The sequence below is a fragment of the Hyalella azteca genome, unplaced genomic scaffold (assembly GCF_000764305.2).
Source record: "Hyalella azteca isolate HAZT.00-mixed unplaced genomic scaffold, Hazt_2.0.2 contig3090, whole genome shotgun sequence".
Classification (NCBI taxonomy): domain Eukaryota; kingdom Metazoa; phylum Arthropoda; class Malacostraca; order Amphipoda; family Hyalellidae; genus Hyalella; species Hyalella azteca.
Window position 1 is genome coordinate 84,874 of NW_025933343.1, and position 22,979 is coordinate 107,852.

The 22,979-nt window shown below is 37.5% G+C and overlaps 3 protein-coding genes across 4 annotated transcripts; 1 reads left to right on the forward strand and 2 right to left on the reverse strand.

Annotated features, from left to right (window-relative positions):
- Nucleotides 1-2,990: 2,990 nt before the first annotated feature.
- Nucleotides 2,991-8,212, forward strand: LOC108664614. The gene is made up of 6 exons (XM_018151239.2): nucleotides 2,991-3,784; nucleotides 4,022-4,134; nucleotides 4,644-4,785; nucleotides 5,755-5,855; nucleotides 6,749-6,922; nucleotides 7,278-8,212. The coding sequence occupies exons 1-6, from the start codon at nucleotides 3,103-3,105 to the stop codon at nucleotides 7,407-7,409; spliced, it is 1,344 nt and encodes a 447-aa protein (XP_018006728.1). The 5' UTR covers nucleotides 2,991-3,102; the 3' UTR covers nucleotides 7,410-8,212.
- Nucleotides 8,213-9,432: 1,220 nt separating this feature from the next.
- Nucleotides 9,433-15,342, reverse strand: LOC108664609 (tRNA-uridine aminocarboxypropyltransferase 1). Of its 2 annotated transcripts, none has more exons than XM_018151232.2 (4): nucleotides 14,765-15,336; nucleotides 14,137-14,280; nucleotides 13,701-13,866; nucleotides 9,433-12,246 (listed from the first exon to the last, which is right to left on the reverse strand). In XM_018151232.2, the coding sequence occupies exons 1-4, from the start codon at nucleotides 15,086-15,088 to the stop codon at nucleotides 10,940-10,942; spliced, it is 1,941 nt and encodes a 646-aa protein (XP_018006721.1). In that variant the 5' UTR covers nucleotides 15,089-15,336; the 3' UTR covers nucleotides 9,433-10,939. The 2 variants fall into 2 exon arrangements, with proteins under 2 accessions (XP_018006721.1, XP_047741730.1); XM_047885774.1 differs by having other exon boundaries at nucleotides 12,168-12,246; nucleotides 13,685-13,866; nucleotides 14,765-15,342.
- A 1,660-nt stretch (nucleotides 15,343-17,002) lies between these two features.
- On the reverse strand, nucleotides 17,003-21,398 carry LOC108664611 (ribosomal RNA processing protein 1 homolog A; the record flags this gene model as incomplete). The annotated part of the gene is given in 6 exon segments (XM_018151235.2): nucleotides 17,003-17,621; nucleotides 17,964-18,169; nucleotides 18,600-18,763; nucleotides 19,423-19,662; nucleotides 20,036-20,179; nucleotides 21,319-21,398. Coding segments are annotated over 6 exon segments (1,424 nt in total), but the record flags the coding sequence as incomplete, so codon positions are not given.
- Between the last annotated feature and the right edge of the window lie 1,581 nt (nucleotides 21,399-22,979).

The window sequence follows — 22,979 nt, forward strand, 5'->3', positions numbered from 1 at the left end:
GACCTCCTTGTATCCATGATGTGTAGAGGTTGTCACTTTTGTATATTATGAAAGGTGGCAACAATGTACCATCAGCAGATCCACACATCATCATCGTGACACAGCTCTTGCTCATATTAATAACCCGGTCAGGATACTTGACACCTCTGCGATATAAGAATTTTGAGGCGCTGGTATTGTCTGCTAGGTTTGTCTCATCGTAATTAAAGATATGACTGGGAGGAATGCCCTGGAGCTCGATTGTTAACCTTTCATGGTAATCCCTCAACTCTGCCTCCCCACAGATGCTCTGCTCCTTTTAATATCATTGGATACTCTCTTGCTGATCTCACTATGCCGCTTAATGAAGGACAGGGCCCAGTCTGGGCCTGGCAAATTCATAGAAAACATGGGAACAGTGCGCCCTTCTGAATCAAGGTAGCTTTTGACTATGATGCGTAAGTCCATTGGTTGGAGAGGGAAGCCATAGTCACTGCACTGAAGTGTCCTCTTCACTATAAGGGCCTCCTCTACCTGTGAGAGAATAGTCTGTCGTCCAGGACTAAGCACAGTTTTTCCATGCACTCTGTTGAAAAGAGCACCCTTGCCGATGCCATACTGCTTTGCAGCTTTTGTCAAACTTAATTCCTTGTCTTTGATCTTCTGCACTACTTGATCAACAAGATCTCCTTTGTAATTCTGGTAGGTACGAGCCCCCTTTGGACGTTTGTAGGTCCTAGGCATCTTGAACTAAGGTCAATACTTATAAGTTTAAACTCTATATCTAACAATAATTAGAGTCTGTAGAGTCTGAAACATAAAGAAAATACATTAATAGGTGTATCAGACATAAAATATGTTATTTATGGTCATTTCAAATTAATTATACACCCGGTCCATGTTACCCCGTCATGGCTGACATTAGGTGGTCAAAGTTACCCCATTGGGGGGCGGCGCCCCCCATTTGCAAACTATGACACTTTTCTCAAATTTGTCTTTGCATATGTAACTAGAAGAGTTCTACTACAATGCATTAAAACCTGGAGTTATTTTGCCAAAAAATAAAGGAATTGGAGGGGGTACTCTGAAAGGCTTTAAAAAATAGCTTTTTTTCGTTGGTCACATTTTAATTTTTTGAACCTATTAGATATGCAAACTTTTTAAATCTTTCTATTGTGTTACATAGCCTCAGTATTAGGTCTTTAATGCCCATTGACAAAATTTTTCTCTGTCAAATGGTTTTTGAGTTTTGGGGGTTTTTGTTAAAAAAACCAAAAGTGGTCAAAGTTACCCCATTGGGGGGCGGCGCCCCCCATTTGCAAACTATGACACTTTTCTCAAATTTGTCATTTGCATATGTAACTAGAAGAGTTCTACTACAATGCATCAAAACCTGGAGTTATTTTGCCAAAAAATAAAAGAATTGGAGGGGGTACTCTGACAGGCTTTAAAAAATAGCTTTTTTTCGTTGGTCACATTTTAATTTTTTTAACCTATTAGATATGCAAACTTTTTAAATCTTTCTATTGTGTTACGTAGCCTCAGTATTAGGTCTTTAATGCCCAAGTACGTATCGATGATACACAGCGTCAGCGCCTGCTCGTCTATAACGTGAGCGCCCGCACGTCATACTATATACATATATACTATATATATACTTTACTCAATTAAACTAATTTCGGTCTCTAATTACTAGTTTTTATGATTGTATCTGAAATTGTTAGGCGAAAATAGCCTGCATGCCGAATTTCAGATCTCTAGAACAATCAAAAGTGGGCTAATTTTCGTTGTCAATGTTAACAACAAACAAACAAACAAACGCAAAGCTAAGCTAAGAAAAACGTGTTAAAAAAATTTGAACAGGCAATGATCAGTAATCACGATATACATGATACAGCAAGTGGACATTGCGTGGGATAAAGTTAGCACTTAGCAGCCACTTTAGCACTAGTCTTTGTACTGATAAGAGAGTGATTACACCATCTTAACTCCTCAACACGAATGACGAAAATTGACTCGGAGGTCGTAGCTATTATAGAATTTGACAAGTCAATTTGATAATTTTTATTAAGAGTGAAATTACGTGACAGTGATTGGTGAAGATGTGAACTTCCACGAAGTATGGATTGCTTCACTAAAGTCTTAACATAGTTGAATATATTAATACGGACAGACTTGTGTATGCAAAAATTTCATAATTCCACGCAGCATTTAAAAATCGGGAATTTTTACATTTATTAATAGGTGTATGTGCATATACAGCACTTGCACTAAAACTAAAGATAAAAAAATTACTGACTATTAGTACTAGTAGTAATAGATGAGGTAATGGGTAGAATGAGAGTCTGACACTGACACTGAATACTAGAGTTAACTGTTAGTGTTAATGTGTTAATGCACACTAATCTTTTTGTTTATATCAACTGTTAGTGTTAACGTGTTAATGCACACTAATCTTTTTGTTTATATCAACTGTTAGTGTTAACGTGTTGATGCACACTAATCTTTTTTTTTTATATCAAGTCAACTGTTAGTGTTAACGTGTTAATGCACACTAATCTTTTTGTTTATATCTCCACGCCCAACTGACCGTCTTCACTTCAGCTTTATTTGGTCAACTCGTGTCATAAATGGAAACGAAATTCAAATTTCAAACGATAAGTGCAATCTCTTATAACCATGTCAATGATGTCATTGTGTCTATTGAATAAAACATTGACTGAATGAGAAATTTGTTTTATTCAAAAGCTCCACTGCATTTTGAGACTTGACTTGCGGGTCTGGCCACAAGCTTAACCAGCTATACTTTTTCCTAAGTGTAAACAATAAGCTCAGTAATTTCATTTAATGAAGATGTTGAATTATTTTGATACACCAACCAATTAAGAAGCCTGATGTGAAGCATCATTATTTGATTAATAAATTTATAAAATATCTTACTCAATTGTGTCAATCAGAAATGCAATCAGTAATAATTCAATCAGCTAAATATTGGCTGAATTGTTGAAATTCTAACTAAGCATTTACATTTACAGGTATTCTTCATTTTTTATAGCCATTTCTTCCATAATTTTGAATTAGCTTTTCTTCATAGATCTTTGACCATATCTGAGTATTTCCACCATGCACGTATCAGAAATACACCGCAAGGAAGGTAATTCTTTTTACTTGCAAGCTCGTCGTGATGGCATTGCTCCAATTCTTAGACAAGCTAAGTTGGAGAAAGCTTGTATGTTCTATAACAAGGCCATTCAAACGGCAAGTACTTCAGATCAGAAATCCTCCGCTTACAAAAATCTTGGCCGAGCATCATGGGAGATCACCTGCAATATTGAAGCAAATGAAAAGGCCTTCAATGAACTGTCATTCTACTACAAAGAAGCAATTACCAGCTTCTATAATGCTGAGCAGTTTGGAGCAACCTGCAAAAGTGCCTTGTGGCTTACAGATGTCAAATCTTCTCGAAGCCAATGCTTGAACTCCAGTTTTCAGAAGTACATTGAGCTCCCATTCTCAATGCACATGGGAGGTCTTGAAAAGTTGTGCAACATTTTAGATGAGCCTGGGCATCAGGCTGAATGCTTCACCCACATTGGTCAAACACTCTTCAATGCTGCTGTTAAAGCTTTGGAGAAGAAAGATTACAAGACAAGTCTAAGCCACCTCAAAGAATGTTATCGTCCCATTGAAGAGATGAGACGACTGGGGGAAAATGATCCCCTTGTGGTGAGCGAGGCTGAGGTGCTCAGTGGTGACGTCCTCCTGCATACTGCCAGTGCTGAGTCTATGCAGGCTGTTGCAATGGGTATGTTGAATATATCTATGTGTTGGTTGTTACATTGTGGAATGTCTCAGAAATGCTTTTGTGTTCTGATTAAAACATTGAAATTGTCTAGAATTCTTTTTATTGTTGGGTGAATACAATAGCTCAGAAAGAAAGTATTTTTAAATATCTATATGCTCAACTAATATTTCCCTTTCATTTTTTCTTCAAATATATGTAGTTTGTAAATAACATATTAAATAATTATTGCTTTTTCAGGGGATAGCTTGCTGCAGAAGGCAGTGATGGACAGCGAGGAGCTGAAGATGTCCTTGATCATGGAGGTGCTGGACTGGTATGTGGAGGCTGTCATCTCTGCTAGAGATGTTGAGGTGAGAATAAAAAAGCAATGAGCAATATTTAGATAATAAGTCAATTTTTGAAAAATCTATTTTTTGAAATGGTAATTTGAATATATTTGAAATAATTCAGAAGTTAATGATTAAATGATAAATATTGAGCTACTTGTACAGAATAAAGGTATTTATAAAAAATTCCCACCTGGAGGAGGTCAAATAATCTAGTATCATCTAGGAAATTTCCTTTAATTTGTCAGTTCCTACATTGGTTCTATGTGAGGCAATACATTTGAATTTATGTATAATTGTAGAATAATGTAAATTGTATTGTTGATTAAATGTTGTAAATGTTGATAAAAATTTGATTTTAAATATATCCTATATAACAACAGTTGACTCATAATTTGTGGATTATTACCTTTGAAGTTTAAATTTGATGTTATTTAACATTTTATTCCTATGGATATAAATAAAAGTAGTGACTACATTAATCTTGAATATTATATATATATATTTTAGGTTAATCACATTCTGTCTCACAGATTGAACATGAAGCCATAGCATCAAGCCGCATAGGCAAAGTCTACGATCAGATTCTGAAGATGCCATGCAAAGCCAAGAAATACTTCATCCACAGCTTGCAGCTGGCACACTCGGCAGCGCCTAAAAGTTTTGTCAATGAGGGTATGGCTCCATTCACTCCACCATATTTTAATGTTTTTTACTGCCATAAAGATCATTGCTAGATAAAGATAGCACTATTTGATCGTTATTCAACAGTAGATCTTTTCCTGTTTTCAGTAGCTGATTTACCTCATATACATCCAATAATTTTGGTCTCTACGTAGGTAACAAATAGGCGTTATGAACTCTTGACTATACTACAACTGACAGTGAATACAGGAGTGCAGAATGATACACATATATGAATTCAAATATTGACATATAGTACCATTAGTATCCCCCGTATTGGGCAGAGGGAGTTACAGTGTAAAGCGATCTGTTGTATAGTACCGAACTTCTTGCTAACTCGTGATCTTACTGGCTCTCTTGTACTCAAACCCCTGGGAGTTTTTTGTTAAGAGGCTGTTGTGATACTTGTACTGTACTGCCTCTGTAGCCATATCAGGGGTGTCTCTATGGTTTTTTTTTTTATAGCGTGATTATCCGAGTAATACTATTGATATCAAGTTATAGATAGGGGCAATTTTGTGCTTCTGCTTCCAAATTTTTGCTATCTTGTAGTCCCCCACCACGAAGATCTCGGGTGGTAATGCAGAATATGACCAACTCACATCTGCCCTCAGTTGGGCAAACTGATTCAAAAGAATGAGATGATCTTTGATGAGGAAGAGTTATATTGCCAGCGTAACTTAACACCTTCCTGTCATGTATCAGCAACACCAAATATGTTGTTTCAGTCTGATTTGTCTTTATGAGCATATACTAAGATCAATGGAAGAAAAGTATTAAATTATATGACATCAGGAAAATTGCGAAATTCTGAGTTATTTCACAGTTGTCTTAGTCTATAACAATGTGGTACTGATGCACTGCTAACCTTAAGACCTCTTCAATAAAAAAATGATATAAGCACACAAAAATCGCCGTTCCCGTAGTTTTTGACTGACAATAAAATCGCTGTTTTTGCAGACTGGTTCATTTTGGCCCGTGACAGCGTGGCGAGGTTCCAGGAAGAGTCCCTGGTAGAGCAGCAGCGGCGCGAGGAAGAGCTGCGGCAGAAGTACCTCAAGGTTGGGTATCGTTTATGTTACCTCGAGAACAGTGTGATCTTACTTCTTAGATTTGTTGCATATTTGAGTCGAAACAATTTCCTCCTAAAATCCGGAATCTGAAGGACGAAATAAGTATAATAATAATAATTTAGTTCCAATGTTTGTCTCACCTTCATTAAGATTTTACAGTTGGCACTAGTATTTTATCATCTTGTCGAGTTCTGTTCCCTTCCTTGACGAACTTAATATTTTTGGAGATCAATTTACCACATTACGAAATGGATATAGAAATCAAACTTTTAAAAGTGGGACATTTGATAATATTTCTGGTAGTAATTCAAATTTTTCTGTCGCTTCATTATGGCGAGGAATGATGTACTGTAGATCATTGAGTGGAGTGATCAGAAAAGTGGGATGACGTCGAGGCGTGCTTTTTTCAGCTGATCTTTTCTCTAATGGATTGACTGCAGACAACTGAGGCCTGCAATTTTCACTTGTCTGTTCTATTCAACTAGAGTGCCAACTCCAGGGCAAGATTTCGTGCAACTCAATTACATCAATTTTTAATTACCCAATGATTTATCCTTATATTAGGGCAACTCACTCACTTTTATTACTAATACACGACACCTTCACTTGTTTCAATGCAAGGATTTACTCTCCATAAAAAAGTTTCGCCTATCACATGCTCACAGTACTGTTTTTTGTAAATCAGTTTTCCGATTTAGGTGTTCAGTGTTCGGTGATATGACATTTTGGTATAGATCACTAATTCGTCACATTTATTTCTTGCGCCACCTCCCTCTTCTACTGCACCGCCAATGTCTCGATACTAATTCAGTCTAGAGTCTAGCTTAACAGGATCTTCTTTATTTATTATTGTTTATTATTATACTAATTATTATTCTCAGGACCTACAAGGTGACCTGTCGAAGCTTCACGCTTTCCGAGACAAGCTCTCCGGAGGCTCGCAGTATCTCCTGCTGCTGAAGATCTACCAGACTTTCCCTCCTAAGAACAAGGACCACAAACTGTCGGCCACTAAAGCTCAGCTCAAGAGCATGGACAGGCCGGATCTTAAGAAGGTAAGTTTGCGAGTGAGCTGAGTAGCCACGTTTAGCTTAAAGTTATTTTACTTTCTGCTCATACACGAACAAAATATAGATGCTGGCACGACTCTGCGTCAGGCGCCGCCCAGGACTTAAGTTGTTAGCACCACATTAGAGGCGTTGTGAACACCACTCACCTCCTTATTGATTATAAAATATAGTTTGAGCGACTTGGACTTGTGTGAGTATCGGAAGCAACAAGATTTAACATGTATTATTCAAAAAATTCAACATAAATGCGTCTCTGCTAAGCTTCGATTTCAAAATGATTCTATTCGAGCGAACGACCTTTATGTATCAACAGTGAGTAATTTTACTATCAATTTGGCAGTTGTTCCTGAAGGCGTGCATCCACTACCACCCTGACAAGCAGGACGTCGAGAAGCATGGCTTGCCTTGGAAGTATTTCTCTGCCGAGATCACCAAAGTCTTGACTAACGTCTATGAGACATTCAAAGGTTGATGATGACGAATGATTTTAGTGACGCAAATCTCGACAGGAACAGTAAGGCCTACAATCTATTCTTTTATTCTATTTTTTTCCGATAATAATCATGTTTCTAATCTTTTTTGATAATAATCTTGTGACTTTCTCGTCATAAACGATGACCACAAATACAGGATCTTTTTGAGATATCGTCTCAACACACACTGCAGCAAATACCGATGAATTTTGTTAATATTCCTATTTCACTTGCTTATTATAGCCTCGTAAGCGAGCTTGTACTGATATGCATTCCTTTCTTTCTGGAGACCTGACGTGCCTTTCACTTACAATGTACCTGTTCTATTAGTGCTAATTATTTACAATGTTGTATGCACTATTTGAGATTAATTCAATACATATATTCTTTGTGATTCCATGAGAATATTTGCTCAGATGTTGCGGGTGATTAACGTGCCAAGAGTGGAAGCTTAGAATTTGTTTTTATAATTTTAGCATCGCTGCATATCGTTGATTGTTTCTTTTGGAAAAAACGAAACTTGGCTGAAGTTGTTTAGATCAATTATACTCTCATATTTTGTCTTAGAATAACTGTGTTTGAGCGATGTAACTCCGATGAAATAACTTCTCTTGTAATTCTTTTGTTTCGGTTAAATGATGGTTGGGCCGAGACATCACAGTTTGCGTCACTCCTGGAATTTGCGTTCAGTTTTATGTTCATCACTTTTTTTCTAGTCACAGTGCACGTGGAAAAGCATATTGCCCTGAATTATTGCATCATTGAGAATTGCTTGGACTGTCGTGTAGTCTAATAATTTTATTGGCAATATCGTATTCAAATTTCGTTAACCTGCTAATTACAGTATATATAATAAAGGAATTTTGCCAGGATTATCATAGTATCTACATATTTTGTTTGCTTTATCTTATAATATATGAATATCGCTATTTTACAACACTTCTCTTCAACTTCACTTCTTGTTTGTTTGTCTGTCTGCTACAAATCTTAAAATCAAAATTTAACACACTTCTACTTATGCTATCTATCTGAAATTTTGCACACTTGCATTAAGTTGGAGATAATGCAAGAATCAAATGACAAAATAAATTATTTTAAAATACTTTTTTTTTCAATATTAAAAAAATTTTAAAAATAATTTTGTCAGCTACAAATCTTATAACTGATATTTGACACACTTTTACCTGTCCAATTGATCTGAAATTTTGCACACTTGTGTGAAGTCGGAGGCAATGTATGAAAACTATGAAACAATTGACAGAATAAATAATTTTGAAAAAAAGTATAAATTAAAAAAATTGAAAAATTAATTTTTTTAATATTCGAAAATAAAACGAGAAATTCATTGTACATCTTTAACATTGGAGAGACTGGATTCTTTAGAAGTGTTGTCTTTAAAAAGTAATTTTTAAACGTATATTATTTAGCTTCCAGTTGTTGAATTTCGTTGGCATTATCTTGCGGAGGAACGAAATTTGCTGGATATTTGCCTTTATTTCATTTCTTATAATACTCCAAAATAGAGATCATTTCTCCCTCTTATAATACTCCAAAAATAGAGATTATTTTTCCCTATCATTTAACAAAGGAAAACACATTTTTACGTGCATTTCATTTATGTAGCCTCATGTGCAACTCGCGCGGTTCTTATCAAATTTCTACAGAGATTTATTCTTACCTAGCTTGTAGAGTAAAGTATGGATTATGGATGTTTTTATAGCTATTTTTCTATCTAGTCTTTTAAATATTGTGTAAGTCTGTATTTTGGTCTGTTGTGTTACACACTATCTTGTGTATAATTTTGATGCTGACTAGCGCCTAAAATAATATTTCGATGTCATAAATTTTCAATACAATTGCATTTTATTATTATTTTGCTTTGTAGTAGTCCATTACAGATTTGTCTTCCAATGATATACATCATGCAATTATATCTGTGATTTGAACTAGCGGATGTTTCATTTAGACGTAACCTTTCATTTTAGCTTCTTGTTGAATCAGGTTCATATCTACGAGAAACTTCTATTTGCTGCTCATCTTGGTTAACGTTTGAAGGTTCAACGAAATATTCAAAAGTGTCATTGACAGGAAACGGAAATGACATGAAATGTGAATGATTTATTCGCCTAAATATTTTTCTGTAGACAAAATTTCTACGTTCCAGAGCTTCTGATTTGGATGGTCGAAACAAATCCAACGCAGAAAAAGTGAACTGAACGGAATATGTTTACATCAAGTCCGTCAGAATTTCAGAGAATAAATGGAAAGTTTGTTCATAGAGAATAGAAAATTCGGCAATTAGTGTGCACTCCAGAATGCAGCTGACGGCATTTGGCCTCACCAGGCGAGGCTGAGAGTGGGCCTCACCAGACGAGGCTGAGAGTGGGCCTCACCAGACGAGGCTGAGAGTGGCCTCACCAGACGAGGCTGAGAGTGGGCCTCACCAGACGGGGCTGAGAGTGTCCTCACCAGACGAGGCTGAGAGTGGCCTCACCAGACGAGGCTGAGAGTGGGCCTCACCAGACGAGGCTGAGAGTGGGCCTCACCAGACGAGGCTGAGAGTGGGCCTCACCAGACGAGGCTGAGAGTGGCCTTCACCAGACATGGCTGAGAGTGGGCCTCACCAGACGAAGCTGAGAGTGGGCCTCACCAGACATGGCTGAGAGTGGGCCTCACCAGACGAAGCTGAGAGTGGGCCTCATCAGACATGGCTGAGAGTGGGCCTCACCAGACATGGCTGAGAGTGGGCCTCACCAGACATGGCTGAGAGTGGGTCTCACCAGACGAAGCTGAGAGTGGGACGAGTGGGACTGAGAGGAATTATTTATATATGACTAGGCGTTCTCCAGAACACTGTAGAGGAAATAAAATCCTTGTATACTATTATGATTATTGGTATAATATGAGCGGAAAAAATTATGCGTCCAGCTATGGTGTCGTGCGACGTTCTTCGCCTGGCTCTAGGAGTAGATTTTATTATAGAAATATCTAGTAATTCATCATTATTAGGCTGGATAAAGGAAAGTTGAAGATTATTTTTTATCCATCCTAGTGCATTAAAAGGTCGATACTAGTTAGAAAAATGATATTCTCACGTTTCGGATGATATGAATAATTTGTAATAGAAATGAACATACGGGAACAGAATGTATAAGATACTTCGTGTTGGAACAGAATGAAACAGAAAACAAGATTACATAAATTCATTGTTAGTAATGGAAAAATTCGTGTATTTCCCTTTTACCGTGGAATACATTAATTCTATACCACAAACTGTCTGCCGAATTTCATTTCGAAACGCAGATTTGATTTTTCTACTCTAAAATAGAACAAAAAATAACCATTTTTATGTGCTGTTAACAAGTTTTAACGTCGAAGTTAATAAATGTTAACTTCGTTAACAATATACAGTATTATATAGTTGACCTGAATGAAGAAACTCCATAAGATAATCATTTTCACGACTTGTAGCTAGACCAACTCCTTTAATTAACAACATGGAATGACTAAAGCGATGTTTGAGCTGCAATTATTTATAAGCTCGTAGAGTTTCAGCCCCGTATAAGTTATGGATTTTGTCAAACATGAATTTGAAATAAAACAATAAATTGTCGAACTGATGACAGCATTCGTCTATGAACAACTGTTCACTCGGTTGACCTGCCACCATTGCTTTGTCATCATTAGTCATTCTCTCTTCAACGGAATCTTGTTGATCATCACTCGGTCTCCTTATTGGAACAGCTTTACCAGCATACGCTATTTTTATTTCATCTGTTTCGTTGTCATCGTCAGCGGTTTTCACGCCTTCCAAGTGCTTTTGTGCAGAATTTTCCTTGAAGAAAAATCCCGCGCGTCCTTCACAATATCCACAGTCGGATATTTCAACGGTACTGGCGTGCGTTATTCCTACACTCGTGTCACTAATGACAGGAGGACTCTTGATGGCACCCAAACTATTGTCATGCCGTGACATGGCATTTCCTCCATCACCTGTATGGACCGTTTTCTCGGCTTCATCAGTCCTACTTCTATGTATAGATTCAATCTTTAAATCTTCGCAACATTCAGAACCGGGTGCTTCGGTTACTTTTAAATAATTATTGACATTTCTCTTAGGAATTTTTGTAGAATTTCTTGAAGTGTGAGGTACATGAGCAACATTTATGGACCAATCATCTGTAGAATTCGTGGAATATTTTCCGAAACATTTTGACGTGGATTCTTCGACCAACGCAGCCTTACAAGCGCTCACGTACTGGCTTTCTGAAGCCGAGGCCGTTTTTACCTCGCTGGAAATTCGAATTTCATTCAGTGGAGTCACGACTGAGGCATGTTCAGTTGTGCAGGTAAATTGCTGCTCGCTAAGATTTAATAAATCACTAGATTGAACATTATAGTCACTAAATTTGTTCGACGGAGATTCTGCTCCTTCATTAATAATGGAGGCAAGATATTCAGTGGATGCTGGCAACGCACTCGATGCAATCAATTCATTTTCTGCACGAGTGAATATTGCTTTATTGTCACATGTAGACGATCTTTGATCCTCCAATTTTTGACTAGAAGAAATTTTCTTCAATTCCAACTTCTCAGAATTTGCTGGTCGTGAATCTATCAGAACTTCTGTCTCAATTTCATGACACATTGAACGCTGCTTAGTATGTTGATCCATGTCGTCTTTATTGGACGACGATGTACGATGGACCATGAACTTGTGGACGTCGAGAGTGAAGTAATACAAAGCCTCTATGGTAGCCAGATAAGTGTTTGGTTTTCCGGTCTGGTAGCGCCAAAACAGCGTTTCGTGCTGTGATAATTCAACTCGCTTCAGCCCTGCAAATGAAATGGGAAATAATCAGCCGTTTCGAATTGAGAATAGTGTAAATTTTATATATGAGCTCATTGAGTAACATGATTATTACAAGTAGAATAATACATTTAAAGAAAAGCAAACCATTTTTAAAATTCAAATAGCAAGAAGGCGCGTGCGCGATAGTACATAGGCAACAAATAGAAGAGTAGAAGTCAAGTTTGGTTATTAAGTTTGTTCAGTGCTCTGATCCTGGCAGGAGAGAGACGCTGGAAGGAAGATAAAGAGTTGATCAGCTAAAGAAATTAAGGCACTCTGATGATAAGGTCATAATTCCCAAATACCCACTTAGATGAAAGGTCATAATTCCCAAATATAAAAGTTTATAATTCCATAATTCCCACTCAGATAAAATGGTCATAATTCCCATATGTGAAAGGTCATAATTCCATAATTCCCACTCAGATAAAATGGTCATAATTCCTATTTATAAAAGGTCATAATTCCCATTTATAAAAGGTCATAATTCCATAATTCCCACATGTAAAAGGTCATAATTCACACTCAGATGATAAGGTCATAATTCACAAATAGTTACACTTCCATACCACAGCACGAGCAGGGAACGGACGTAGCACTGTTACGCCTTTATGCCGGGTTATTTGGGTCAGAATGACACACACAAGAGCAAAAAGTGCATCACTATTTGGACTAAGTTTCTCTGATTGTAGGTGAGAATCTACAATCAGAGTCTCTTTTCTCTGTTGATCGGGTGAAAAGAGACACGGGAAGGCCGAGGTATGCTGACTACATAACAATTTAACCCTACAACGAAGAAACGCTGTCATAAACTACATCGATAAGTCCCATTGTAATTATTTTTTTTCTGTTTTTTTTAAAGGCCTCCCACACTCACCATACCAACAAAAAAAAAGAATTGATTTTATTAATTAAAAACAGGGAATGGTTTCATGTCAATGATCAGGGCCCCGACCTTAACGCCTCTGATGGTGGCCTACACCGACTCCGAGGGACTCTCTCTCTTCGCCGCCGCAAGTAGACGAGCCCTGTATATTTGGTCCGCCGCTTCCAAAAGCCGCGCCGCAGAGGCCGCGGCCACAGGCCCATCCCAAGTCCTCTGCCAGCCCAAACTCGCGTCCTCGGGCAAAGCAACACCTGCGTTCCCATTGCGCCACTCATCCACCGCCATCCGCAAACTGTCGTCCTCGGCCAGTCGTACATTTTGTAAAACAGCATCAACTAGGCCACGGACGGAGTGGAGTGACGATATGAACGCAGGGAGCGCGATGTCCTTTGACATACGGATACCCAGGCCTCCCAGCCGGACCGGCAACACAGCTTGTTCAAGAGATTCGCAGGAATCTCTATTTATTATTATTAAAATTGATCATTTATTATATTAATTATTTTAACTTTTAAAATATAGTCCCATTACCTCACCTCCCATTGACATTACCAGCAATTCTAGGGTCCCGCAGGATCGTCTTGACTTGGTTCCATGTGCAGTCCACCAGCACCGCGCGGTCGAAGGGCAAGGAGCTGTCAGAGCGTGAGCTGGTGGAGGTCTTCGGCAGCAGTGCGCTTAGCGGCAAAGACCCGCGCCCGGGGAATATTAGAACTACCTGCAGTAGATTACAACGAATAATGTATTTGAAACATTTATTCTTCTTCACATCGAAAAAGGAATCCGTCAAACTATCCAAATATTGACACCTTTTCACCCACAGCGCTTGCGGAAAAGGAATGATAAATATTCTTCAGCCAGGTTGACCCAGACTAGGACAAATATACATCGTCATTTGGATAAAGTGTCACGCGTTTCTCTGAACGTGCATCGTTATTTCGATTTTTTTAATGTATAAATTTTCGTAACTTAAGAACGCGTTCCTGACCCGCTCGGAAGCGTCGCTGTACTCCGGAATGTCAGGATACGTGTAGAGCTTCACGTGCCCAGGCGCCAGGATGGGCGCGTGTACGGCCGTGCTTTTGCCTGCAATTTCCCGCGCGTCCTTCACAATATCCACAGCGAACGGAAGCTGGAACAATACAGAGCAAGGCGGCATGAAATTTGTGACAGTTGTGAGTCTCAACTACTTTATCAAGAATTTAAAAGCGAAGAAAACGCCAAGTAAATTCATCAATTCTTCATCAAGGTAACCGTTATTGAACATTCATAAATAGGTACAAAAAAACTGTGAATCTTTTTTCTCTTTCCATTCTTGTATGAATTATTCATATTTTATTTATACTTAAATAAATAAAAATTTATTAAATTGGGTCCATCATTTAGAATAATTCTGTATATAAGGCTTCGCACAGTCGTGTAATCGTTCAAGTAGCTAATGGGTACTTGAAGATAAATTGATATTTATAAAAAGATATTAATCTCATAACAATTGCAAGGTATTACGTTATGGAGCTTAAAATGGAAGTTAAAAATCGATAAAAATTGAAAATAGAACTTGCATTATTACAATACTACATGCATAGTAGCTTCTTCACCGTAATTTATAGCGGTACCTGCACTTTAGGAACTCTGTCTCTGAATCTTTCCAAAGGCAAGCAGCAAGTGTAGCAGAAATATTTCCGGGACTGGCCGCACTGGCAGCAGCGGCTTCTACCTTCACATTCTTCAAGGAAGCGTGCGTCGTCGATACGAAACTCATCAAAAACTGAGGCCAAGTCGCGACGAGGCTTCAAGAGCTTGATCTGTTCCCGCGGTAACTGACGGAGATCCACGTGTGCCATTGTTGTTGTTGAAATTTTCGCACTCCGGTCTGAATTGCCACTAGTTGAGTATACACTCAGAAATTGTTTTGAGACTTTGTCCAAGTAGAGATACATACACCTCGTGACCCAGCTTAGTACGAATTAACGTCGGATCGGGGCTAGGTGGAGAAAATGTGTCACCAACTGGAAATTACGAACCATTCATATATCTGAGTGAACACTGAACCCCTTCGAGGGTGGCCTATTGATTACGAGAAGATCTGAAGGTAATTATTAAGGTCATACATTTATGAGGTCATGGATACCTGACTGAACTATTCCATGCACTTTACCATTAACCCTTTATCAAATTTGCTCATGAACTAGGAATTTCGGTCGTGTTTCACCTTGAGGTACAATAATTAAGTCACCACTGTTTTTATATAAATGTTCGGTACCTATTTAATAAAATATATGTAAGAGAATGAAGATTAGCTAATCCAGAATGTACAACCATAAGATAAATTCATTCCCTACATTGAAACCTAAAGATGCTTTATACACGGGGAAAGTTTTAGTCGATATAAGCACCTAATATTACCAGATAGTAGACAATAATTTTTTTGGACAAACAGAGATCGTTTATTTCCTGCACACTGGTTCAAACTGCCGACTCATGGGTGGCTTCAGAATATCAGCAGTGGACTGACGTTTATCTCACTATCTTGCATAGCGAGTCGAATCTACACCCTTTTTACGCTTTTCCTCGTAGATTCTTCACGCTTTTAAACACTGACAGATTTATTCCATCACATTGGTGAATTAAGAAGAAGGTTGAAGCTTACTTCACAGTAGATGTCAATAAAGCATTGTAATGGTTGCCAGTGTCATCAAATTCCAGATGCCCTACACTGAACTAAATACCTGTGCATATTCTTAACAAATTCAAGAGAATACTGGCTGATTAATGTAGTGTACGAACCGTCTTACACATCAAACACCATTCTTCAGTTCATAGCCTCCTCTTCGCGTCTACTAGGTGTTCAGTTTGTAGGTAGTTACAATTACGTCCTTTGCTCGATCAAGGAATTTTAAAATTATTTTTGAACAGCCTCCCCGATGACATCGTTGGCGCTCCAAGTATGAACGCGTTCATGAACAGACTAGAATTAGATAAAGCTATGGAAAAATATATCCATATCGAACCCGGTGGAAGTCTAGTAGCTACTTCAAACTATCGTCAGTCCTGAAAAGATCCGGTCAAATGACACGATTTTAGATCTTCTGTGAACAAAGCACGAAAAGGAAGAGAATCGGCGACAGGCCACATCAGGCCTACACTGCAGCGCCGACATCACTATGTTATTTGCAAACGCGGCTACGAGTCCCTGAGGTCGCCACACCTCAAATAGAAAGCGGCTAACCACAGCCACGATGCCAGACCTCATATTTATATAATAACAAATTTTCCCTGCATTAGACTTCACCTATCAGTTTGATCTAAGGTTGAAAATCTGTTTAGAAATTGAAGAATAGTCAAACCTGACTTGAATTTGTGCTGTAAAGAATATGAAAGTGTCAAGGTAAGAGAAAGAACCCTTACACAAGCGGATTTCCCGAAAAACGCTGCATTGAGAGATGACATAACAGGTTGATCTAAAAAATATTGAAAATCTAAGAAAAAAAATAGTAACTTGTGAAAAACAAGGTCTGGCATAGGCATGGCAGAAGGCGCTTGCTATTCTCGCCGGGGAAAAACGATCGTAACAAACAAGAACAGCACGCGAGTAAGCCCAGAAGAATGCACTTTAGCGCAGCTAAAAGATGATCGGATTAAATCTTTGAAATTGGAGAGGGTTAATATGGGATAAAGGGCACGCATATTTTCCTAAAAATATAGACAAGATTAAACGGAACAGCAAATTAGTAACGCAATTCAACATACCCAAACAAGCATATAACTAACCCAAATATTAATGAATATTGAGCCTTTTGCGTCAATTAACACAAAGAGAATGAATTGGGAATAAATAATCATGAAATTATTGACACTTTTTAATAACATACATCAACGATCACTAATTCTTGTCAGAGACTCTGAAACCACTAGTGACTTTCAGAACATTTTTCATGAGAACTTTCTCCTTGTGTTTCTGAATAGCCTCCTTGTTTCGTACTTTTTCAACCTCAGCTTTCTTTCCTTTGACCATGAGCCTTCTCTTCTCCAGGGTGGCTTCTATCTTGTCGGTGTTCCTAGAATACTTCTTGAATCGCTTGGTGTTGCTCTTCTCAGTTATAGTCTTGAAGCGACGCCTGTTAATGCTCTGCAGTCGCAGCCATTGCTGTGAGAGCGTCCTGCTTACTTTTGATGCACGTTTCTTGTCCGTCTCAAGGTTGCGTTTCGAAATAACACCTCCTCGTGGTCTGTACACTGCTGCATACTCACGCTCACGGAACTTAAGTGCTCGATCAAGGGCCTTATCAACGTCAACTTCGTTGAGTTCTTCCTGTGGCAAGTCTTTGTTGTAGTCCTCGGGGAACATTTTCAGAGGGTACACACCCCCCACCACGTCCATGAACTGACGCACTAGCACCATTAGCTTAGCGTGGTTCTTCTTGTAGATGCCTTCACTGTTGGCCACCTCAAACAGCGCCCCACTCACGTCTTCTGTAATAAATATTATTGTTCGGATAAGGGAAAAGAATTGCAGCCACAATTCGAAGCCAAAATTGCAGTGGCTTTTATATAGTGAGTAAACCGATAGTGACCGATAGTATAGAGTTTAAACCGATAGTGAGTAAACTTGTTTGGACGTAAAATACTGAAAATTTTGCTCCAGCACTAGCTGGCGGTTTTAATTTTTCCTGAAACCAGGAACGCCCTATACTTGGTTCAGTGTTTTCATCAATGGCACATGTCCAAACCTGGACAACAACCGAACGACTATCAAGTTTTCTAAAGTTAACAATAAATCAATGATAAATGAGAATACTGAATTGATAAGCGTACCGTAGTTAACTCTAAGCTGTGGCAGGAGGACATCCACATTGCCAGCTCGTGGATCAAGAGGAAACTCCTCCTCTTCTTCCTCGCCTTCCTCAAGATCCTCTTCATCTTGTTCCATCTCGACGCCTTCGTCCGTCTCGATGTCTACCTCCTCATCATTGTCGTCTTCACTTTCATTCTCACTTAGTGCATCGTTGCCTTCCTTGGGACTGTGAAACAAGAAGAAATATTACACTAGTATATAAAACACCATAGAAAAAATATTCATTGAGACCTTAACTAGTAATCGCTATGCAACTTTATAAGAAAGATGAGATAAAAATTTCAGGGTTAGAAAAACTTGTGTAACAAAAATACATTGAACTGTGAATAGTATACTAGTATCAAAACATAATGCAATACAACTTTTAAAGATGTCAGGACTTTATGATATATTGAGCAGCAATGCGGAACTTTGTAAGGATTTTCAGTTGTAACGTTTCCTGCACTTTTTGAAATAGAGTAAAATTAATGTAAGAAAGCATATTTTCATAGGAATGTAAATGAACACACAAACATCGAATTAGAAACGTGACTACTTTAGTAAATACTAAACAGTGCAAATTTTATTATCAATTAATACGATATTTGTAGACGCACATGTTGCGATCATCGAAGCCATAGTCGGTAGGCTTGGCCAGAGTTTCCCCCTCGAGCAGATAAGACTTGTTATCCACACCCACGTCGCTCTGACGTAGCAAGTGATGGAAGACGTTCGTGATGACATCCTTCACGTACCACTGACAGTGACTCACTGCCAACACCTTTCAAAAATCAATCGTTATATATGGCTTGTAGATAAATCGATCATAATTCAGCTTCAAATATGTGTACTACAAAATGATAAAATAATAAATCGTCCTACGAGGCTCCTTGAAAGCATGAAAGAAATTATTAATTCCAAGAAAGATAAATAGACTATGTAACATATAAGTCAACAATGAACGTCAAAATCATCAATTGCTTCAATAATAATCTTGAAAATACAAAATATGGAACAAATAGAATTGGATTCATTTGAACAGGATGCTTTAGCCAAGGAAAAAATAGATATTAGAGTAAATTGTCATGGATTAACAATTATTTTCCTCACTAATGTAGACATGCAATTTTGAAAGTATGTTGTGCATGGATTCTTCATCATTTACTGAGAGAAATGGATGATGAAAGTAATACCATAAAAGAATGTATATTTTACCCGAGTCACCAATAATTGGGCGATAAGAAAACAATATAATCTTTACCTTAGCCAATTAAATAGGCAATATAGAGAACATCACAAAAGAATGACATAGTAAAGTTCATTTTCCTATATTAAAGAGGAACAGGAACTAGAATAATCTGTCTATCCCGGGCAAAATAACGTCAACAACAATGCTTCAAAAAAATTATATTATAAAGATATCTTATATTGCTGACTTACCTTGATATACGGACGCAAAAAGACCATGATTACGTCATGTGTGAGAGCTTCGTTGTTGCCCTTGGCAAGTTCCTCCAGGTAGATGGAGCTCAGATGTAACTTGGGGCCGCGACCAAACTTATGCTCGTGGTCGAGAGGTCTGATGACTGTGTCTTCCAGCATCTGCACGAACTGGTCTGAGTGCAGCCAGTTCTGGTCTGCCAGTCGAAATATTGCTTGTCGGATCACACGTCTGAATAACTGTGACACAGAAGAAAAGTTATTTCTTGATGCCTACAGTCCAGGTGAAATAGTCAAAATATTGCTTGTCGGATTACATGTCTGAATAATTGTGACACAGCAAAGAAACAGAAGGAAATGTGTTTTAGAATAGTTGGAATTTCAATATTAACATGCATTAAATTGAAAGTATAATAATGAAGAATGTAAATATGTGAAAAGTACAAAAACATATTTACTTAAAATTTTATGGTAAGCATTAAATCGAATGTATGCAATTTTGTAAGATATAATCCAACGTTTTTCAGAAAATATTTATAATTTTTCAGTCAGTGCACCAAATATTATTGATGAAGATATTCTCATGAATAACTGTTATTTTCTCAATACTTGCCATCATCATCTTGTCGACCATGAACTGATTAACTCTGTCCCACTCTCGCTCAAAAGTTTCCATAGCAGCTTGTATGAATAGATTTGCCGTCTTCTCTTTCTTGAAGCAATGGATGAAAGAGCTTATTTTGTCAGCCAAGGCTTCCTGTGGGTCACATTCAAAAAGATTTACCTTGTAACAAATAAATATGTTGTTGAAGAAACCAGAAAAATTATATTACAAAGCATAAAACTTCCAGATTTTAATGCCAGGAGATCAGCATTGAAACTATGCAAGTTACCATCAAATCCTAGATTATTTGAGAGAAAATAAATAACCAGTTTAAAATATCACCAAATTCACTGGTGTAAAGTTTCAACAAAATTTAAATCTACATACCTTGGCATTCCCTTGTCCATAATATAGCAAATAATAATAATAATAAAAATAAAGTCTACAACATTTGCTCAAGATTTCTTAAGAGGTCTTAGCTCTGTTAACCACACTCACAAGTCTGATTAGCTATTACAATAATCAATCATGGGAATGACAAACACATCTAAAAAAATACTTGTGTTTGGTGAAAAAATTTGAAAACTGATTTAGATGGAGCCCAGATCTACAGTGTGAGTGGAGCCTAGATCTACAAGATGAATAAGTGATTCAAAATTGACTCCCACAAATCTTGCCCTCATGTACCCTTATCTAATCTACCAATATAGAGAATAAAGTAAAAGTTTTTCAGATTATTGGTGCCAACTGATGACAATAGAGAATATTGATAACCTGAAAAGATAACTTTTAAAGTAGCATTAGATTCATTGCAGTCAATCAACAGAAAAATGAGAAATTTACTAGGGTATTTGTGACATTGTAGGTGCAGATCTAAGGTGAAAATGTCTAGTGAATGGCAGGTTCTACAAGTCTAATGAATGGCAGGTTCACACATCTAATGAATGGCAGGTTCACACATCTAATGAATGGCAGGTTCACACATCTAATGAATGGCAGGTTCACACATCTAATGAATGGCAGGTTCTACACATCTAATGAATGGCAGGTTCTACACATCTAATGAATGGCAGGTTCTACAGATATAATGAATGGGCAGGTTCTACATATCTGATGAATGGGCAGGTTCTACATATCTAATGAATGGGCAGGTTCTACATATCTGATGAAGGGTCTGAATGTAAGGGAACCCCTAAAAAGGTCTAATACCATAATCAAATTTCTGGAATAACCATACACTCTAAAGGTCTTATGATCATTTAAGAGACGTTCAGCGCCATTGGGAAACTAACCTGAAGCAGAGGCTGATCTTGCCGTAGCATGGCTGTGTGTAGACCCTTCCATACTACTGTGAAGGCTGTGTGGTTTGTAACTGCAATTCAATGAAACATAAATGATAGGATACAAAACCCTAACACAATATGTACCATCAAAAGGGGTAAAAAGGGATGGTTTTGAGCATTTTTTTTAAATAACTTCTTACCATGAAACATTTCATAGACAAGTTTGGGCTCATTTTAAAGGTCTTTGCAAGAGCTATCATATGGCATCTCCAAAAAAATTCCATATGCTATAAAAGGCTCCTGAATCAATCTGGAAATGGGGTAAAAAAGGACACTTGAAATAAAACTCAATTTTAAACATTTGAAGCATGCAGAGTCTATGCACAATTTTGCAATGACTGGTGCAGTAATTTTTTGTTAAGTGACTTTTTTTTTCACTGAGCAAGGTAAATGTAATCAAATTTCTTTGTTGTTAATTGATTTTTTCATTAACTGGAGCCTTTGATAACCAAGGCTCTACTGTAAATGCAGTTTTAGGGGTGTCCCTTATTACCCTGGGGGGGGGGGCTATCCAGTATTACCCCGTTTTGCGGGAATGGCCGCCATTTCTTCTTGGAATGAGATATGCAAATTCTGTCAATCATGTTTTTTAGCCAACACCAGTGAGCAACTTTTATGCAAGTAAGATTTTTCAATATGACAAATATTTTTTCTGCTACAGATTTTAGCAGAGGTACTTTTGCAAAATTTCACTTTTCACACATTTTTCAGTGATTTTTTAGAGGTAATAAATGTATGATTTCTCAACTTGCTTTATGCTGCATAGATAGTAAAAACATTGAATTTTACGCCACTATTTTTAATTTTGCAATATTTTGATTGGTTTAGCTGTTACAACATTTCTACAAAATGTTGGAGGACTGTACCTTTATACCCCTGATTTAAAACGAATGATACACACGATCGATGGTTCAACACGAATGATGTGCACGATGGTACCCCATTTGACGGTATATATTTTCAATTCATAAGTACAATATGGATATTTTATGACATAATAAATAACATAAAACATTTTTCCATCTGGTCAAAACCTGTCAATTAATTTCAAAATAGTCTGAAAATTAATTATTACCGTAAAATGGGGTAACTTAGACCATTTTTTTTTTATAAACGATGCCATTTTTTTACTAGCTAAATTAAACTTGAATTGAAACATGCAAAATACAGGTCTATACTCTAGCTTCACTCACCATAAATTGCTGGCTCCTGCCTCTCATAGTCTTAAAGTAATTTAAAAAAAAGTGATCTATTGTGTTACGTAGCCTCAGTATTAGGCCTTTGATGGCCATTGACAAAATTTTTCTATGTCGAATCGTTTTTGAGTTTTGGGGGTTTTTGTTAAAAAAACGAAAAGTGGTCAAAGTTACCCCGCCGGTCAAATTAACCCCATTTTATGGTAGCAGGAGACAGGTCAAAACTAATACAGCATGAACCATGAAAACACAAATAAAAGGTTATTGGATTTCAAAGTTTTATGCTATCCACAAATTGTTTTTTATATTTTTTGACAAAACACAAACAAATACTGTAAATCATCTGCATGCAGGCAGGTATGTCATTCTAACATGCTAGGGTAAACACACCATATTCCGACACCTTAAGGACGT